Source organism: Lutra lutra, chromosome 18 (assembly GCF_902655055.1).
Source record: "Lutra lutra chromosome 18, mLutLut1.2, whole genome shotgun sequence".
Lineage (NCBI taxonomy): Eukaryota > Metazoa > Chordata > Mammalia > Carnivora > Mustelidae > Lutra > Lutra lutra.
In genome coordinates this window covers 8,863,409-8,883,343 of record NC_062295.1, presented here as the reverse complement: position 1 = coordinate 8,883,343, position 19,935 = coordinate 8,863,409, and the positions used below count along the sequence as shown (strand labels likewise).

General features: G+C 50.8%; 1 protein-coding gene across 9 annotated transcripts in view; it reads right to left on the bottom strand.

Moving 5' to 3' along the window:
- CLEC16A (C-type lectin domain containing 16A) overlaps nucleotides 1-19,935 on the bottom strand; it is a 204,945-nt gene that overhangs the window by 47,274 nt on the left and 137,736 nt on the right. For 5 of the 9 annotated variants that reach the window (XM_047712900.1, XM_047712896.1, XM_047712898.1 and 2 more), the window contains exons 19-21: nucleotides 4,959-5,110; nucleotides 2,597-2,801; nucleotides 722-889 (exon numbers count right to left, since the gene is read on the bottom strand). In XM_047712900.1, coding sequence (XP_047568856.1) covers nucleotides 722-889; nucleotides 2,597-2,801; nucleotides 4,959-5,110 — 525 coding nt within the window. The remainder of the gene's footprint in view (nucleotides 1-721; nucleotides 890-2,596; nucleotides 2,802-4,958; nucleotides 5,111-19,935) is intronic. The other 4 variants (XR_007124298.1, XR_007124297.1, XM_047712902.1 and 1 more) reach the window with 2 other exon arrangements.

Sequence of the window (19,935 nt, the reverse complement as noted above, 5' to 3'; positions counted from 1 at the left end):
ACACATTTTGCAACTTATCAATTGAAGTTCGAAACCCTAAATGCTTGCAGGGGACAGCCTGGACAACTTTCGGAAGTTTTGTAATCAAGGGCAAGGTTCTCTTTCGAGGGATCGGCGTGCACGTGGATTTACTTAAGGCAGACGCACCAGCACAGGAAGGGGAGAGCCCCCCGGCCCTTCTGGAGAAGCAAGTTGCTTTTGAACTTTCTCTTCATGTTTCTCTTTTTGGGAGGGAGGTGGTTTCAAGATGAGCTTGAGAGAGAGTGGGGAGAGGTGCTCTGAGATGGGAGACCATGTCACGGCCTGTGGGGAGCTCTCCCTTCTCCAGGGGCTCTAAGAGGAAGCACGCATGTCATCTCTCTAGTCATCCCACACGGAGAAGGAAACTACTCCCCCACAACCTCATTACTAGCAATCTAAGTATTTCCAAGAAATTTCCAAGAAACTTCTTAGTCTTAATTCTGAGAAGTTCTTCCACATCCCCAGAAAAATCTCTGGAAAACCAAACCCATGTGGCAGAATACCAAAGAGAAAGCCAAGGTTTATTTCTAGGGCTCGTGTTTCATCTTGTGCTATGCTTCGACGGATTCTAAGAAATGGGTGCTTCCAGCCGACCGGACTCCGCGAGGGGAAAGGGAAGCTTGCTCGCGCAGGCTCCTGGGACAGCAAGCCCGGACCCCCAGGAGGGGATGAGAGGCGGCGCGGGCTCGGGGCGGCTTACCTGGCACCTTGTCCACCGATGCGAACACCGAGCGCTGCACCGTGGGGTCGCTGCTGCCCCGGCGGCACTGGTCGTAGAAACGGAAAGGCAGGTGCTGGGTGGAAGAGGAGGAGCCAAGTCTAAACCCCAGGACTTCGGTCGTCGGCTGGATCGGGAGGTCCAGGAGGGCTATGTTCAAACAACACCGTGGTTCATGCTCATCGTGCGGGCTGGGGGTGAAGGTGACGGGGCTCTGGACGGGGTGGGCCGCAGCTGGAGTGGTGGCGGCTCTGCCGGGCGCATCACTTGGATGGTGCCAAGTGGGGAGCTGGCAGCCTTGAGCTGGGGAGAGCAGCGTGACCCCAGAGGTCACGCCTGAGCTCAAAACGCAGCCTGCGCCTAGCAAGGGTTTCGGACACGGATGCTGGCCAGTCACCACTTTGGACCTTTGGCTTCCGCACGTGAAAGACCCTTGGCAGGCTTCGCCGCAGGGGTCATTTCAGACCCCAGAACAAATGGGGCCAATTCTGCCCCGAAAGTTCCCATGTGTACGTGCGCGTGGGGAAGCGTGTGTGAGGGCGAACCTATCCGCGTGTGTGCACGTGTATTTATGAGCCTGTGTGTATCTGTCACAGTTGCTGTCCTCCCTTCCGGAAACAAATCTCATGATAGAGCAATTTGGAGGGGCTTTTTAAAATCAATTTAAGGAATACCCAAGGCGTTACTTCAAACAGCCACTTTGCGGCATAATTCTCAATTTTCAAATGAAATATTTAGCCTTCGTGCCAGCGGTGAGAAATTGCTTTACATTAACAACAATGACAACAACAACAACATCAACAAAAAACCTTCCGAAAATAAATCCTCAGAGAAAGGACTGAATGATTTAAGTCACTTTGCACATTACAAAATGCCTCTGTAATGATTTCATAGGCCAAGTTTCCGCTAAGTGAGAAATGAAACAGGGACCGCCTGGGACGCAGGCCTGGGCAAACCAACAGGGCACGCGCAGTCAATAACCCAATCCGTGACATCCAGAGACCCAGCCCGCCAAATGTTTATTTTTCGGCAATCCCTTTAGAAGGCGCCCTTCCTCCTCAAGTGGGCTGGAAGTCCTCCCGGCGAGCACACCAGAATGAGCATCGGTGCTTGGACTGAGAGGCGCTGGTGCCTGGAGGACGACTGTTTATAATCTGAGAAGCTGATAGACTGCCTTACCCCCGGGGAATGCCATGCTGTCAGCCCTGATGAATGGAACACCCTCGTTTTAGGGCCCTGATTTCTAAGAAAGCACGGGCCTTCCTGCAAGGGGCAGCGTTAGGCTTCCTCGCAAATTCACCACAGTGCCTATGATGCGTACACCGACTTCCGAGTTTAGTGCTGGGTCATTGTGGCCCCCCTCGCCAAGCAGGGCTGCCTCTCACGACAGCTGGAGGGAGAGGGGGAAGAGACGAGCTCTAGAGGCAGAAGTTCTGCATTTGGGTTCTGCCAACTAGCTGCTTGTGTGACTTTGGGGGGGAGTCACCGAGCCTCAGTTTACTCTTTTGAGCAGTGGGCAGAACAGCCCCTACTGATCTGAAGGGTTAAGGATCAAAGGTGGAAGGGAATGTCCAAGCGTTTTTAAGTATAAGCTAGAAGACTCCTATGTGCGGGACACCCACACAGACACTGGCCGCTCGTGGCCTCCTGCTTGGTTAGGGAGGATTCCCCTTCTCTTCCATGAAGCCCCAGAAGCTCTCTAGGAATCAGACACCTGGGGGATGGGGAATTCTGAGCAGATTTTCTGTCCTTTCACCAGAACACAGTGAGCTCCTAGACCCCAGGCGACCTCTTCTGGGGGTCAGCATGAGAGCCCGAGGGCTCCAAGGACGGCCGCCAGGGCTGGCCAGCACTCACCGGCTATCCTCTGCATCTTCATGCGCCTTGCCTGGATGCGGCCCTTGGCCAGGCGCTGCTTAGCGATGATGCAGCGGATGTGGTCCGAGAACACGAAGGTGGCCTGGAGGATCGGGAAGGGCTTGGAGTGGGGGCTGGACGCAGGCTTGTGGATGGTGATGTTCAAGGCGCGGCTGTCATCCTCCACGCCCGTCACCTGCATGTCCTACGGAAGGGGCCAGAGCAGGGGCATTCGTGAGGTTCGGCAGGAGGGCAGTAGCTCGGAAGCTGTGGGGTCAGCATCTCGTCAAGAAGGGGGTTCCCCAAATTCAACAAGGCTTTTGCCCTCAAGGAGCAGCCTCCCAAGCTGGAATCAAGGATGGGCACACACCAGACCAGGACACGTGGAGTGGACACATCAAGGGAGCCTGTGCTGGGTGTGGGGGCTGGGGCCCTACCCACGCGGAGGACCTGAGTAAGCTAGTGAATAAATGGTGCCCCAGCTTCATCAAAGGGCCACGGGGACTCAAACGGTCGGACTCCAGCAGTTCTGACTTCTGAGAAACCACAGATAATAAGCCAAAAATGCCAATGGCCATCTGACCTGATCTTAGATCTATTCACCCATCCACTGAGCAGCTTCTTCCTGGCTTCTCTTAAGAAGGGGGCATCTCTGGCACCCATTCGTGTGTGTATGAAGAATTCCTGGTCCCTAAAGGAAAACGCTAGCCCCGAGAAAGGGACCGGGAGGGCCATTTCCGCAGGCATGCGAAGAAAGCTGCACTTGAAAGACGTGCTAGAAAACTCACGCACAGCAACTGTGCTACGGACGGATCCCCTGGCAAACCCCAGAGTGGATTCTGTGCAAAGAGTCTGCTTTCCACCAGAGCTTGAGGCGACACAGGATGAAGGCAGGAGACAGGAGGCAGATGCAGAAGTCAGAGGTGCTACAGGAGCTGGGGGAAAGGCTCCCAAGTGAGACGGTTGCTGTCTGTAGGCATGAAGTCTGACACGGGCTCTTTGGAAAGAAAATCTGCCTTGGAATGTTGTGGCGGGGATTAGATGAGATGTTACACATTGAAAGCGGAGAACCTGGCACACAGTAATGTGCCTGACAAATAAATAGTAACTACTGGAAGGCGACCAAAAGGAAAGGTTTATGTGCCTTTCATTGTCTGATGGAGGACATGTATTAATCCTTCGATGGAGAAAAACACTTTCCTGACGCTAAATTCTAAAGGAAATTGATCCTAAGTCTAGATAAATAAGAAGCACTAAGTCATCTAACGGACAGCCTCTTACACAGGAGTCTTTTTTTAAAATGAAAGTTTCTTCATATAGTTTCTCACATCATCCTCTGTAAAAGACATTTTTTACATGGAAAGATCTGGAAAAAGAGGAGGTTCCGATAGCATCTTCAAATACATGGGTGGCTCCCTAAGAGAGTGGGATGTTGCCTGTGCGTCATACCATGCAGGGCTAGACGTTACGGCAGGCCTGAGCAAGACCCTGCCAGCGACCAGAGACTGCCCAGCAAGGAAATGGGCTGCCTCGCAGCCAGGCACACCTCATGCCAGGGAGAGCCGGCTGGATGCTCGGGGAGTGGGGGTTCTAACAGGGGACAGGAGCTGGAAGGCTGTCCCCTCCTGGTTCTTCGCTCCCTTCGGTCAACGAGCTAGCATTAGTCACCCAGCAGACGGACACACATTAAGAAAACCCGAGTCCCAACTTGGTGTTTTGGCATTTTAGAGCTCATCTCTGCTACAAAGGGAGTGAGGGCCAGGGGACTCTCGTGCCTTGCCGGCGACGACAATCACTTGAGAGGGGTTTGGCAGCCTCTACGAACAGTGAAAACAGGCACACCCCAACTTCTTGAGAGCCGCTGCGGGAAACCCTTGCTCGAGAAGGAAGGATGGTTCCGTTCATGGCGGACTGTTTGCAGAGGTAAAAAAAAGCTGGCCAACGTCATTAGGCCTTGTGTGGTCATCCAGAAGCTCAAAGAACACTAGGGAGTCTGCGTATACTAACACAGTTGGCTCTAAGACATAGATTGAATGAAAAAGAAAGTCTAGAATGCGTTCCATGTGACACTACAACACACACAAATCCTCTCAAGTATGTGTGCACCATGTTTATAGATAGCATGTGTAGCTGTATTCATATGTGCATCTGGGGGAGCACCAGCTCTGGAAGGACCATAGCAACCACGCAGGAGAAAGTTTAAAGAACTGAGGGTTTGGGTCAAAGAATACTTGGCCCTTATCTGTGCAGTATTTCAACTTTTTCCTCAATGACGGTCTGTTCACATATTCCTTGCATCCTCGGAAATTAGTTTGGTTTAGAGCTGACCAAGAAGAGCTTCCGGAGTCCTCGGACGTCATACCTGCAGGAGGCCGGCGAACTTGACCACTCCCCAGCCAAGCCTAGACACGTCGGGTTCCACCAGGCTCATCTGGTAAATGTCGACAGCCAGGAAGCGTTGGACCATGCCGCCGTCCTTGGTGATCACTGTGCAGGCAATCAGGTCGCTGTTGTCTGGGGGGAGGAAGAGGGAGAACAGAATGAGGTGCTGTCTGCTGGCCCGGCCTGATGGAGACAGGCTAGAGGGCGGATCTGCGGTCTGGTGGGCCGCAGAGTCTGGTCAGCGCTCGGGTCTGGAGTTACACACTGCGATGACTGAGTCCCCCACCCCCGGCCTCCGAGTCATACTGGGCAACCTTTTTTTTTTTTTTTTTTTTAACCTTTCTGGGTTTCACATTCCTCATCTGGTAATTGGGGATAATGCCCACCCCTTTCAAGGTGACAATTGAATGAAGTACATACAGCAATTAGTACAACGTCTACTAAACACAAGGCGCTCAAACTGTAGCTAAAAACAACAATAATTGAGAATCCGTGTAACATTTCAGGGCTTCCTTGCAGATGAATGTTGGTTGGTGGCTGCAATGGTATTTGCCTAAATTAAGCAGAGATAGGAAAACAAGAGTCCCCTGTTTGGTTACAGAACCATCAAGCTTCCAGTCTGGTGTCTGGCAACTCAGAGCTGAGTTTCGCACTCTATGGTGTGTGATCTTGGGCAAGGTCCCTGTGAACCACAGTATTCCATCTGTAACATGGGAACGATCTCCCTTCTCTTGAGATCTTTGGTGCTTTGAAAGAGAACAGATCGGTAAAGCATTTAACATAGGATCCTTACTGTATTCTGGGCCCCTTCTCTTACTTGGAAATTACCCCCTAATTCAATATCTAATTTAGTGCCTATCCTTGATGGCTTTGACAATCACCAGAGGAACACAGGACCGTGTAATCTATGGCCTGCTTTGTATTTGCTCCAATGGAATCCTCTGCCCCAATGTTTAAAAAAAGAAAAGAAAAAAAAAAAAAAAAAAGCCAAAACAGGAAACAACCTAAATATCCCCAAATAGGGGAAAATGTTATGATTTTTCCCCCATCACATGAAAACTTATATGCCCACTTAAAAATTATGTTTAACCAAACTGTGAACAGTGGTTGCCTAGGGAGAGGGAAGTGAGAACTGACGGTGGGACTGCATGTATGGGGTGGGGGTATCAGTGGGAGAATGTAAATGTTTGTACCATATACCACTGTACTCCTTGAAATTATTTTTAAATGAGAAGGTACTCAAGACGTACTTTTGAAGTACTTATTAAAAACCAGGGGCTTCTGGCTGGCTCAGTCGGTGAAGCATGTGACTCTTGATCTCAGGGTTTCGAGCCCCATGCTGGGTATAGAGATTACTTAAAAGTAAAATCTTCTAGGGGTGCCTGGGTGGCTCAGTGGGTTAACGCCTCTGCTTTTGGCTCGGGTCATGATCCCAAGGTCCTGGGATCGAGCCCCACATTGGGCTCTCTGCTTCGCAGGGAGCCTGGTTTCTCCTCTCTCTGCCTACTGGTGATCTCTGTCAAATAAATAAATAAAATCTTAAAAAAAAAAAAAAGTAAAATCTTCTAGGGGCACCTGGGTGGCTCAGTCAGCTAAACAGCCTACTCTTGATTTCAGCTCAGGTCATGATCTCGGGGTCCTGGGATCGAGCTCCATGTTGGGCTCCATGCTCAGCAGGGAGTCTGCTTAGATTTTTCTCCCTGCCCCTCCCCACTCGAGTGCATTCTCTCTCCTTCTCTAAAATAAATAAATCTTTGAAAAAACAAGTACCTATCAAAAACCCAAGTTGAAAAAATCCTATTTATAAATAATTGCAATGATGATGGAAAAGATTTCAGAATTTGAAATGAAGGATAAAAATTGTATGATTGTGGGTGCCTGGGTGGCTCAGTGGGTTAAGCCTCTGCCTTCGACTCAGGTCATGACCTCAGGGTCCTGGGATCGAGACATACATCGGGCTCTCTGCTCGGCGGGGAGCCTGCTTCCCTTCCTCTCTCTCTGCCTGCCTCTCTGCCTACTTGTGATCTCTCTCTCTCTCTGTCAAATAAATAAATAAAAACTTTAAAAAAATTGTATCATTGTGATTTTGCTATGTTAAAAAAACAACAAGTATCCCCATAAAGCAAATGCAAGTGCAGAAAATAGAACTGAAATATGAAGACTTTCTGATTAGAAGAATGCTAGGTGGGCTTTTTTGGGAAGCTTGAATGAGTCATAATTTATACATCCATTTTTAAGTGGACAGTTGGGAGCTTTGGCACATTTACAGCTGTACATCACTGCATTCCAGCTGTGGGACACCTGTGTCATCCCAATGAGGTCAATCGACAGCGTTGTAACCAAGTATGTGACTTAGATGTATGGGCCGTGGGTGGGTGGGGGAGGGGAGGGAAGGCAACACAGAGAGTAGAAATCCTGGCCCCAAATGCAGATGATGACAAACCTGGGCTCTGGTATTCCCCAAGGATTCCACCACTCTCCACCCCTATCCCGATTTTTACTTTTCCTTCAGACCTATAGAGGACAGGTAAGTCTCTCTCTTCTCTCAGCACAGCCTCCACAAATACAGCTCAGTTTAACAATCTGAAGGCTAATCTGTTTGGGTTTGGAGCTTCATGGGGACGTCTTTTGGTGCACCCTCTGGGCTTTTAAGGGCTCTGTCCTTCTGTGTGTTCTGCCTGGGGCCTGCCCGCCTAGGATGGTCAGCAGCACCTTGGCAAACACCAGCATTTGGCAGGATTAACTCTCTGGGTGGTGTTTTCTTCTTATTTTGTGGCAGGAATCTTCCACCCTTTCCCAACCATGGACCTTCAAAAATTTCTAAAAATTATGTCATCCAGAATGTCCAGTGAGTGCCCTACTGGAAGATAGGTAGCCCTCTGTAATCAGAAGTGAAGACAGCCTCTTCACTCCTACCAGCATGTTCTCTGGGGCACGTGGTTTATTTTCTTTACTCAGAACTTAACACATTTTCCTCAAGGACAACCTCTTACCTTTTTAAATAGAAGGCAAAACCATAAAGGATGCTTTATGAAGGAGAGCGTCACTCCCCTTCACATGAGATAGGCCCCTGAGGGTGTGACCAGGGAAAGCAGGCAAGCCAGGCCTGTAGGGGTCAATGTGCTTCATAGGTAGGCAACCCCTCATAAAGCCCAGGCACCTTAAAGGCACCAGGGGGGAAAAAGACCCACCACCTCCATCACTAAGAACAAAAAAAGGAAGGACAAAACCCCAAAGAGGAACAACTTTCAGAAATGCAATTGAGACATCAAACCCCCATCAGGGATTTCAAAAGAAAACTAAAAGGCAAGCGTCCCCAGGGAGCAGGACCTCAGCAGTGAGGGAGCTTCTGGCTTTTCAGAAGCTTTGGAGCATTTAGGGAAAAACAAAGGAGGCTTCCTCCTGGGAGACCAGGGAATGCTTGCGGGGGTGGGGGGGGTGCTCATCTGTGGGCCTCTTGATGTCATCTCGGAGAACTCCTTCCCCTCCCCACCTAGGGCCTTGGCTGCTCTCACGCTGGCTATGGACAGGAGCCCTGGGGACAGGGCTTCTGCTCATCTTTGGATGGCCACGGTGTCTTGGATGGCAGAGGACCCAAGGAAGACCTACTGAACAGAACCCCGTCCTACCCATAGAATAGACCTATGCCTGGTCCCTTTATGCGGGCATCCTGGATTTTGCTCTAAGACAGAGGAGCCTGGCCAGTGCTGAGGTACTAGGAGGGACGTGGGGACATGGGGAGGACTGTCAGGGTGTGTGACAGCCTCATGAGCCTCCCTGCCTGACTCCCAGGAGTGGCCTGTGGCCTGCACACTGGCGCCGCCCAGATCCCACTGACCATCCAAATCCACTCGGGCCCTCCCCCACCAACTTCAGTTCCAAAGGGGTAGGGCCTAGGATTCTAGTTTAAAAATTCACAGCAAATCGCCAGACGACAATATAGGACAATCTCCACATGATCTCAGGGGCAGGGAAGAGTTTCTTTAAAAAAGAAGAAAGAATCAACATGTACCAAAAAATAAATATGAGATGGGGAAACTGATTACGTCAAAATTGAAACTTACATAAAACAAATGACTTTACAGACTCAGTGAAACAACTGGAAAATATCTCCAGGAGCCAGAAGATCTTGCAGCAAACGTGAAGGACTCCCACAGGCCATTCACAGACAAGAGAACGGAGACAGCCAATGAACACACACCGACGTGTTCAACCTCACAAGAAAACCAGAAAAAAATTTAAACAAGATCTCAACCTTCTACCCATTGACTTGGAAAAAGAAAGGTGTTGGTGAGGACACAGAGAAGCCAGCATTCTCAAACACTGCTAGCAGGAGAACAGGCGAACAGAGCCACTTTGAAGGGCACATTACCATTGTTTATTTAAACTGAAACTTTCACACCATATGACCTGGCAAGTCGTATGTTCCCAAGAAAAACAAACACGAGCGCCAAGAGGCATGAACAAGGATGATGACAGTAGGATTTGGGTCTACAGTGACCCAAATCTCCCACAACAAGGGAAAGCCTAAAAAAACAAAAAGTGCATGTCCACTGAGTGTACAAGCAGCCAGAACAAGGAACGACTTAGATCTCTGGCTATTTCAACACTCAGGTGAAGCCCCAAGAACACACGGCGGAGTGGAAAAAGCACGTCGCAGTAGGATGTGTGCAGTAGCACACGTGGAATAAAATGCAATTTGGGTAAAATCAAGCCTCACAGAACCAGGCTATCAGGTTTCTATGGGTTCCTGCATGTGGGTGTAAAAGAGAAAGTTGAGAAAATGTATGGCAGGGTACATAGTGATCGCCTTTTTGGAAGGGATGAGGTGGGATTGGGGGGGTCAAGGTCATGAGAGTTTAAATGCAACGTTCTGATTTTTCAAAGGAAAAGGATGTGTTATCTGTGTGCTTAAAATTCAACCAAGAGAAAAGTGAATCTCTTTCCACACTCCTGCACAAAGGGCCTCGGGTCCTTTGGGGCCCTGGCTGAGCTGTAGGCCAGCCGGCTCTGCCTGATCTGGAAGGTGGTGACTATTATCACGAACGGGGCCATGGCGGGAAGTGGGGTCTCTCCAATTGCACTTCTTGGTACACAGGTGTGCACATTTCCAAACCGGCCAGACGTGAGCGAGCGGAAGAGCTCTTGCCATCAGGTGCTGGGGTCCTGGAAACATGGTGGGCCTCTGGGATTGCCTGGACCAACGGAGTACCCATCAATGTGATCCTTCGTAGCTTCCCAGGCAAGGTCACCAAATGCTTGGCGCCAGCCTGCCCACCACGCTACGAAGTCCAAGGAGCCATGGAGACACATGCAGGGACAAAGCAAGACCTCAGGCCCAACTTGCCAGCCCCCCCATTGAAACCACATGGAGCAGAGATACGCCGCTGAGCCCCAGTTAGAGATCTGAGAGCAAAATGAGTGACTCTAGATGTTCTAAGACACTACATTTTGAGGTGGTCTGTTACTCAGTGATTGAGAATTGCAAAAGCCATTGTTGTGATTCACTGTACTTTAGTGCTGTACCCAGGTCCCCTGTAATGCTAGATTCTTCAGGTACCGCCACGGGGCTATGCACCACGTCATGGAAGACTAATCTGGAGAAAGAGCTCAGGGCTGGCCGAATGGAATGCAGAAAAACTTCTGCAGCGCTTCCCGGGATGAAGGGAAAGGAAAGGCAGCCGTTTTCCAGAAAGAGGTTAAGGCGTTGACAGAGAACAGGAAAGAAGGAACAAGCATGAAGGAGCCACCTTGATGTGACGTGCAGACTTGGGAAAGCACCCGGGGCTTGGCGCTGTGGGGCCTGGGTTTAAATTCCAGCTCTGGCCCTAACGATGATGGGACCCTAAAGCCACTCCCCTCTCTGGGTCCTGGGTTGCACCCTTATGACACTGGACCTGGGCCTTGGTGGGGCCGTCGAGTTGACCGGAGAGAGGCTTGGAACCATGCCCCATGCAGTGCCCAGCGAGCGTCATGGACACAAGCCGTGTGGCCCTCACTAGCAGTGGCCAGAGCTTGGTGGCACCGTAACTCCCTGGAGCCCTGACTTTCTACTCAGGGCCCTTGTGCCCGGGGCAAAGTCATGCCATCCAAATGTAGGCTCTAGACTGAGCAAGGCTCTTCAGAGGGAGAAAATGATTGATGGTTTTTGGGTGTTTCTCAGAACTCCCGTGGGGTCATATGTAGGTGAGCTACGCAGGCCAGTGGCCTTTCCAGGGGCCCCTGCCCTGATCCCTCATCTGTGGTCGTCCCACCCACCCCATCTCTTTCCACCATATCTACGCAACTGACCCCCAACGGGGCCCCAATGTCCGCCAGTCCCCAACATCCCATCCGCCCCTTTCTTCCAGGTTGAGGCGAGCTCCCTACCTAGATGGAAGGCCCTGGAGGGCAGGGCCCCAGCTGGTCTCTTCACTGCTGTACCCCCAGGAGGGTTCTGGGCAGCAGGAGGCACGGAAAAAGTACTTGTCGAAGAGCTGGAGGGACTCTAATGTCTTTTGGTCCCCCCATGTAGAGACAGAGGACTTCCCAACCACTGTCATTTCAGCCTCAGGGCTGAGGCCTTCCTCCAGCGGCTCTTTCTGACAGGCTATAGCTCATTACCGAGCGATAAATGGGGCTGATTGACTTTTGCTGTATTTAAATAATCCCTTCATAATAAAATATGGATGCCAATACTGTAATTTAAGTCTTGGCGTTGGTGGCTCCAAATGCATTTAGAAGCGAAGTCTTTATCCTTACAGTGGGATTTCTAGGCCAGCTGAATTTCCAGAGCTTTGAAATCCAACTCTGGGCTTTAGATCAATTCTTGGAACACCACCACAGCTGGAGTTTAGATTAGCAACTCTGTAACACTACCGAGTCTCCCAGGCACGTGCTGTTAACCCGAGGTCAGGAAGGACTTAGGAACAGGGAACCCAGATTCCTTGAGAAGGGCAGGCCACCCTGGGATTCCTAGATACCAGTCCCATTGTCAGACTTCACAGCTGATAGGAGACCAGGATTCCTTTGCGCGTAGACAGCCACGCCACCGCTTTTGCCTGGAATGCGTGGTTCTGCTCCCTCTGTCCATCCAAGTGTGGGCTGGCTTTCTACTCCAGGAACAGTAGGTGTGCCTGGGGTTAGGGAGGGAGAACCCGCACCGGCCCATGGGCCCTCGCCCAGCTCGCTAAGACAGCAGGATCATGGACTCTCCCCGCAGCGGCTAGCTCTGTCCAGTGGGGATCTGGTGTCACAGCAGGCTTTGGTTCTCTGCAGCCACATCCTGGAAGACTGTCGGGGCTGGCTTTTTGGATAAAGGAGCCTTGGGATAAGGGATCCCAGTTTTATGACTGCTGCTGGCACCCTAACAACCTATACGGAGCACTGGTCTATGCCCGGTGCTGAGCTCCCCACTACACGTTCCCCGGATGCTGTGAGGTGGGATCACCTTACAGGACAGCAAGTACCATCCCAAGGGCACACGGCTGCTACGGACACGGCGAGATAGGAAGCCAGAGCGCCCATGTGACCTGAACAATGTGAGTGTAACCTGGGGTCTAGTTGTCTGGACGGCGCCCAAGAGAGGACTGAGCCTCGTCTCCCCTGAGAAGGGGGTGCGCCTGACCCAGGCTGGCTCTTGAGAACACAGGATGCCAGCAGGCTCTGGCAGGAGGAGAGTCAAACAGTCCGAGATCTGAAGAGGCCGGCCCTGGGGGTTCTGATCTCACGGTGGCTGACTTTGCAAAGCTTCCCGTGTGCTCCTGGACTGTCCCTGACAGATTCCCCTGCACCGGGCACTTGGTGGCCCCGGCAGACCTAGGCCCTTCTCTAGCTTGGGGAAGAGCTGCTTCTCTTCCACCCATGAGGGTTCCCTTTCCTGGCACAGAGGGAAGATTCAGGCTAGGTGTCCGTGCCTCCCTTCAGGCTCTGTCTGGGAGCAGGAAACAGGCAGAGCAAGGCAGGCCGAGCCCAGGGGCTCCTGGAACCTCCAGACTCATAGACAGACGGCAGCCCTTTGGAACTGCCCAGCACTCTGGGAATGGGTCTGTGTGAGACACAGAAGGGACTCTGGGTCAGTGAATAAAGCTTTAATGGTGGCTCCAGGGAAAGCCAGCCCCAAACGGCTCCCTAATGACAGAATGCAACCGAGGGGAGAGGCAGTAACTGGCCAGTAAGGCATAACTGGGAAGCAACTGATGACTCACTAGGCTCTGAGTGGCTCTCTGGGAGGTCTGGGGGCAGAGGCAGGCAGTGGCCTTGAGAGACGGTCCATCTGAGGCCCGGTGGGAAGGGGCGATCCATCTCCTGAACGTCACCACTCCATCAACATCCACTACCAAAAACGACAAGGATAGCTGTCCTGGGGCGAAAGGAAGTTGCTCACACAAGTTTCCTCGGGAGCCACCCCGAGGGCTTTGAAAAGGGGGTCTTGTCCTGGGGAGACAGGAACCAGGCGCTAAATTCCAGGTAAATTCTACAGATCCATCCAAGGACAGTGATCTTGTCAGCAACCCCAGCCCTTCTCGAGCCTGATGCGTGCCAGGGGGACACTCCCGGCCCAGCCCGTGACGCTCTTTAGTCTGACCAGGAACGCGACTCAATTGCTCCCACTTAGGGTGCGAACGAGCACACTCAATTAGGTTGGCTGCTTCTCCTGACAGGCAGATCAATCCTTTGAAGAAAATTAAGTAACCATTTCTCCATCAACCCACGGACAGCTTATGGGTTTATTTGCTCCAAGTAGCAATCAATTACTCTGTCTTCTTTGAAGCTCCCTAAAGCTTTCCTTCCCAGCACAGCTTGGGGGCCGTTGTAAAGTGCGAGGCTTCCTGGATGGAGAGTAGGTCTCGGTACATTTCTACTGCCAGGCATAGGAGTGAGCTCCCTCCAAGGGGAGAGGAAAAAAAATGTACTGGAACTGGTCTTTAGATTTGGAAAGGGGAAGAGTAATCAGGGACACAGATATAAGGACGTGTGCTAGAATCCGGTCGCCCAGGGAAACTGGGCCCTCGTGCTGGCTCCAGGATTTCTAGAAATCCTAGAATGGTCTCCTCTGCCACTTTGCAGGTGTGCTGACCCTGGGCACGAGACTTTGCTTCGCTTGTCTCATCTGTAGGCCAGGGTAACAGAATGACTTTATTTATTTATTTTTTTAAAGATTTTATTTATTTATTTGACAGAGATCACAAGTAGGCAGAGAGGCAGGCAGAGAGATAGGAAGGGAAGCAGGCTCCCTGCTGAGCAGAGAGCCCGATATGGGGCTTGATCCCAGGACCCTGAGATCATGACCTGAGCAGAAGGCAGAGGCTTTAATCCGCTGAGCCAGCCAGGCGCCCCACAGAATGACTTTATAGCTCCATTTTGTGCTATGAGAGCGGATGTGTTTCAGGAGAAGGGTAACTGATGCCTCGCAATTTACTTGACTTTGTAATGCATCAAAAAAAGAATAGAAAGTGTTGATGGATGGAGTAGATTTGTGATAAAATGAGTGGAGGAAGATGTGAGCAGGAGAACGCTGGTGTTAGGCAGAACAGAAGGCTTGGCTCTGTACAAATCTTTCAACTTGGTGGTACGCCTGACTTCTTTCAAAATAAAATGTTGATGGCGGCGGGTTGGGGGCGGGGGGGGGGGCGGAACGGACCTGTTAGAGTTGTCAGAAAAGTCAAACAAGCACACAGCAGTGCCCAGGACACCAGCGGCCGGGCAGACACGGCGCCTGGGATGCGATCATTCACTCTGCCCTCACACGGTGTAGATCACACTGTGTGTGCTAACTCTAGGATCTCCTCGATGCAAAAACCCACTGGGTTCCCGCATTTGAATAGCGGGGTTTAACAGGAAGAGTTTGGACCGAGGGTTACTTATGGTGCTCTCTCTAGTGATTCTTAATCTTGCAGAATTTTAACACCACCCTGTGCATTCCAGGGCCAGCAAGGATGCTATGTGGGTGCTGACTTTGTTGGTCTGGGTGGATAAAGGTCATGGCATGGGTCATGTGTTCGTTTGGTAATTATTTGAGCGATGATGGGTCGGCGTCTTGGTGCCTGTCGGTGGCCAGCTGGAGGGAAGGTACTGGTGCTGTTTTCAGACGGGGAAGCCGATGGCTTAAGGAAGCCAGCCCTCTGTCTCAGGTGCCCACGGGCTAGGGACAGTGCTGGGCATGGGCCTAGCGCCGTCTGTTTCCAGAAGAGGGGTTTTCCATGGCTACTTCCTTTCTCTTGCTTGAAAAGCACATGCCATGCCTAGTAAAAGAATGTGACTTCTTTTCACAAAGTGGTCAGGAAAACCCAGCACGTCTTCATCTCCCCCCACCCCTTGAGGATTTCAAGAGACTTTGTTCTTGGGAGAACAAAGAGTGAGAATTTGCTGTTTCTTGTTCCCTTCTGTCTAGACGTGTGTGAGGGGACAGAGCCCTGTGACTGCTCCAGTCCCCATAAGGACCTTTTTGCCACTTGCCAAAGCTTTGCTCCCCGCTCCTTCTTTGTACTAAACAAAGTTCACAGACGCACAGCTTGGCGAACACGTAATTACCAGAAGCAGAATCCCAGTGAGCAGCAATTCCAAGTACTGCATGGCCTATCGTCTTATCAAGTGACACGCAGGCAGCCACCAGAGGCGCAGTGATCTGATCTCTATAATGCCTCAGTGACCACACTTATCTCTACACCCGCTCTCCCCAGAATGCCACATTTGCATAGCACATTGCATAATTTCCTCTCTGAAAATGGCCCTGTTTAGCATGAGTAAATAAAGTTACCTAACTCTGAGGCAGCCGAATGGAATACTTGAGATTTCCAAGAAAAGATTTGAACACCAGAGGACTTCACTATGCAAGGCAAGATAAACTAACACAGAATTGACTTCTGACTTTCGGTATGGCTCCCTCCTTCCTGCTACACAGCAGCCTGGCAGCTGATGAAGGAACCCATGTGCCCCCACCCTACATCCCCCTCCCCCAGCTGCCATGATTTCTGCTCTGGGCCCCTCCACAGGATGTGGTCAGGTTGACCTGGGCTCAAATCAAGGCTCTGCCTTTCCCTTCCTTCTGCTGTTCCCCCACCTGCCTCTTCACCCAGTATTTGCCGGCTAGCTACAAGGTACCAGGCACTGGGTTATATATCCCTGTGGAGTGATGAAGGAGGGAGACACATGCCTGCTCTGGGTGACTTTCTGAGCCTCAGTTTTTCTCATCTGGAAAATGGGCTGACCAATTATTTCATAGGGATCCTGTAAGGACCACAGGAGAGGAGGTACAGGAAAGTGCTGTGATTTTTCTCTATGAACCATTACATGAGTGTATCTTCCTCCCGCCGGACAGAAGGTTCTGGAAGATAGGGACAAATCTTCTCTTTCCCTTGATACTTCATCAGTAAAGTACACCAGGGTACAGCTCCCAGCCCAGTGGATTCTCCCTCCTTAGGCTAGGGAGGGTCCTTCTGGCAGAAAACACGAGCCAGAGTCTTTTCCCCAAGTGCGAAAACCTGAGGGGAGGGGAGTTATACTGTTAACACTAAGGGAGGCATCTGGGGGACATCCGTGCACCCACAGATGCTGGCTAGACTTCAGCGAACTCTTCTGGTCAGTGGCTCTGAGCTTGACCTTCAGGGTCCTTTTCGGGTAGGGAATGTTCTCTCTTGGTAACATCCAACCCAGACCCCGGATCCAACCAGGCCAGTTGTGGAAGGACGAAAATGGCTTTGTGGATGGAACCATTTACACCCACTTTCCTCTTCACTGTCTCAGACTTTGCACTCAGACATTTCTGGGGCACTTTTCCTCCATGCTAGACCCTGTGCTTGACAAAGGGGGCCCCAGAGATGGGCAAGACTTGTCCCTTGGGAGCTCCTGCGGGGGGGGGGGGCATCGGGGGAGACCAAGCAAGTGACAATTACATATAATTTGGCAAAGGTCATGCAGAAGGCCAGAAGGGGGGACACCGACACATCTCAGGTGTCAGGGCTTCCCGTAGGAGGCGACATTTTAACTGAATTCTGAAAGAAGCCCAGAAATTGGCCAGGCATTTCAGGCCAAATCAAGCTGTTGCCCCTCTCTGGAGGGCTTGTGGGCTCCTCTGCTACTTTCTGACCCTTCCTGGCCTGGGACTAGCTTCCCGTTTTCCACTAATCCTTTGGGGTTTCCAGGCTCTGCATTATTTTGGTTGGAATGGCACCCATTTCCCTGCCTATCACTTGGGTCCTCCCTCTATGTCCGTCCCTTCTCTGGATGCTTCTTCTTCGCATCCCAGAGAGGCACAGCCTCCTGGTGAAGAGCATGGGTGAGGGACCACCTCACGCCGCTGTCCCCGCTCTGGTCCTCAGGTACCGAGCCGGCAGATGGGGTGATAACAGCACTTGCCCCATGGGGCTGCCATGAGAAGTAAGCAACACTCAGAAAGCACTAGAATAATGCTGGGCTCTTAGGGATCAGAGAATTGCTCTGAATCCAGCCCCACAAGAGCAAGCAATGTTTGGTGAGAGCGAAAAGAACCCCAGCTGGGCACTTAGGAGGCCGCCAGGCCTCAGCTGAGACAACTGACCTTTTCGGGGTGGGCCCTCAGTTTCCTCCTCTCTCAAATGAAGAGGTTGGGACTAAACCACATGCCTCTTTTCTGATGGGAAAGAAGGTCTAAATTTCATACCAAGGGACACATTTACGGCCGTTTGGCAGAAATTGGTTCACAGAGTGAATGCTTACCGGCATAGCCGTCTGATTTTTAATTAGCTTGTGGGAATTCAGTATACTTCAAACATTAAAGTAAAATATGGGAGACCTCTGGTGGAGACAAGCCATACCTTTGGGCTTAAACAAAAGCTGTATACTTCACACACCAAACTGCCTACTTCACGTCTCTCATCTCTAGTGCTCAAACTGGGTATCAGTAAACGTTTGGCCCTGGAACAACATTTCCAAAGCATATGATTCAGAGTGATACGGTTAATGGGAAACCAAGTCTTATCAGCCCAACTCCATAGAACCCAACGCACCCGATCAGATGGACATATTTACATTATTAAGCTGTTTCAAGCCAAATTAAGAATCGAGAATCTCAACTATTTTTCCCTCTGAGTCTTTTAGGAGTGAACTTGGACATGAACTATGCCATTAAATTCATGAAAAATAAAATAAAGAAGGGAACTTCATTCATTCATTTCACTTTAGTCATTCAAGGGGAGTGGGTCCTTACACACACTCAGGAAGGATGTGGAGTCAGCGGAGGGAAGGGCATGGGACGCAAACTGGAGACAGGTGAGAACACGGTGAGTTTGAGAAGTTCCCTCCTTCGGTGGGGCTGGGGTGTGTGGAACAAGGCAGTGGGCACTGGTGGGGAGTGGAGGTGGAGAGGACACGGGCTCATCAACAGGGCTGTTTATTAAGGTCATGCCAAGTAATATAAACAGATATCCAGGAAATGGGAACTAAAGGAGAGTTGTCATGGCAACCAAAGGTTTTGCCTGTGGTTATTTACTGAAACTTCAAACAGGTCTTTAATGGGAAGTATATAATTAAGAGCCAGTCTGGGTCTTAGAGTACACATGAAAAAAGGACTTACCAAGGATATAAAAAAATTAACAATATTTCCCGATCATGGTTTTGTTAAAATTAATTCGACAACTATTTACTGGTCTGTGCTTTGTGCCAAGCATGGTCCCAGGCACTAAGGATGCAGGGGTGAAAAAAAAAAAAAAAGGTCCCTGCCCTATGCAACTGACAGTCTGGTGACAGACCACCGACACAAAACCGAAATAAATCTATTAGTAGGAGTTGTGCCTATGCAATAGGAAGGTAATGCTTAACCTGCTTGTACAGAAACTCTTTTCAAAGGTTCATTTGCAAATCCTACAGCTAGAGAGTCTGGTTTCAAAAGTTCCATTTGCAAATCCTGCAAATAGACTTTTCAAAGGTTCCACTGACAAACACGTACCTACCCTAATTTCAGACACTGACGGTTACAGTTTATCCAACAGTTTTATAAGTGCCTGGCTCTGTGCTGGGATCGTCAGGACAATCCCAGGAAAAAGGGACTAGTTTCCTGTGGGTCACCGACGAGAACACAGAGGACCCTGACGGGGTTCCTGACTTGCCCAAGGTGGTGCTGCTGTGATTTTCAGTCAGGTCAACTCCCGGGACGCCAGGCAGGAAATACTCAGAGTGAGTCAGGTCCAAATTCCTCCGCACACTTGAAACCAGCCCCCGACAGTACCAAACGGATTCTGCGGGCCACACTCTACACTCAGTTACGCAAGTCGGGACGGGCAAAGGAGACTGCGTCTGACCGCCAGCCTGACTAAGTCACAGCTGCCGTGGCTTGATTTTTATTTTTTTTTTTAAAGATTTTATTTATTTGACAGAAAGAGATCACAAGTGGGCAGAGAGGCAAGCAGAGAGAGAGAGAGAGAGAGAGAGAGAGAGAGGAGGAAGCAGGCTCCCCGCCGAGCAGAGAGCCCGATGTGGGACTCCATCCCAGGACCCTGAGATCATGACCTGAGCTGAAGGCAGAGGCTTAACCCACTGAGCCACCCAGGGCCCCCCTGCGGCTTGATTTTGACCAGGTTGTGCGAACATCACTGCCTTTGGCTGCTTCGCCAAGTTCTTGGCAGAGGAACTCTGCTACCAGGGAAAGGTTAGAGAGAGACAGAGATCTTGGCAGGACGGTAAGGGATGGATAGAAAGGGGGTGCGGTGAGAAAGCCCAGCTCCTGGGAGCCGAGAGCCTCGCACACCGACTCCTTGGTACAGCATGGTTGGTGCTGAAAACCCCGTGCCTTCTTGAGTTTGATGCACAGAGAATGTTCTCAGGATTAGGATGCCAGAGATCCAGACTTGTTAGGCAAAAGTGGAAGAAAAAGAAAATGCAGGCACTGCCTTCTTTATGTGAAAGCTAGCCAGGCTGTCCACTGGTCAGGAAAAAGCACCAGTGGAGGAAGGAAGGGGCCAGGCTGCGGAGGTCTGCTGGGACATTGGGCATGGGTGCGGGGG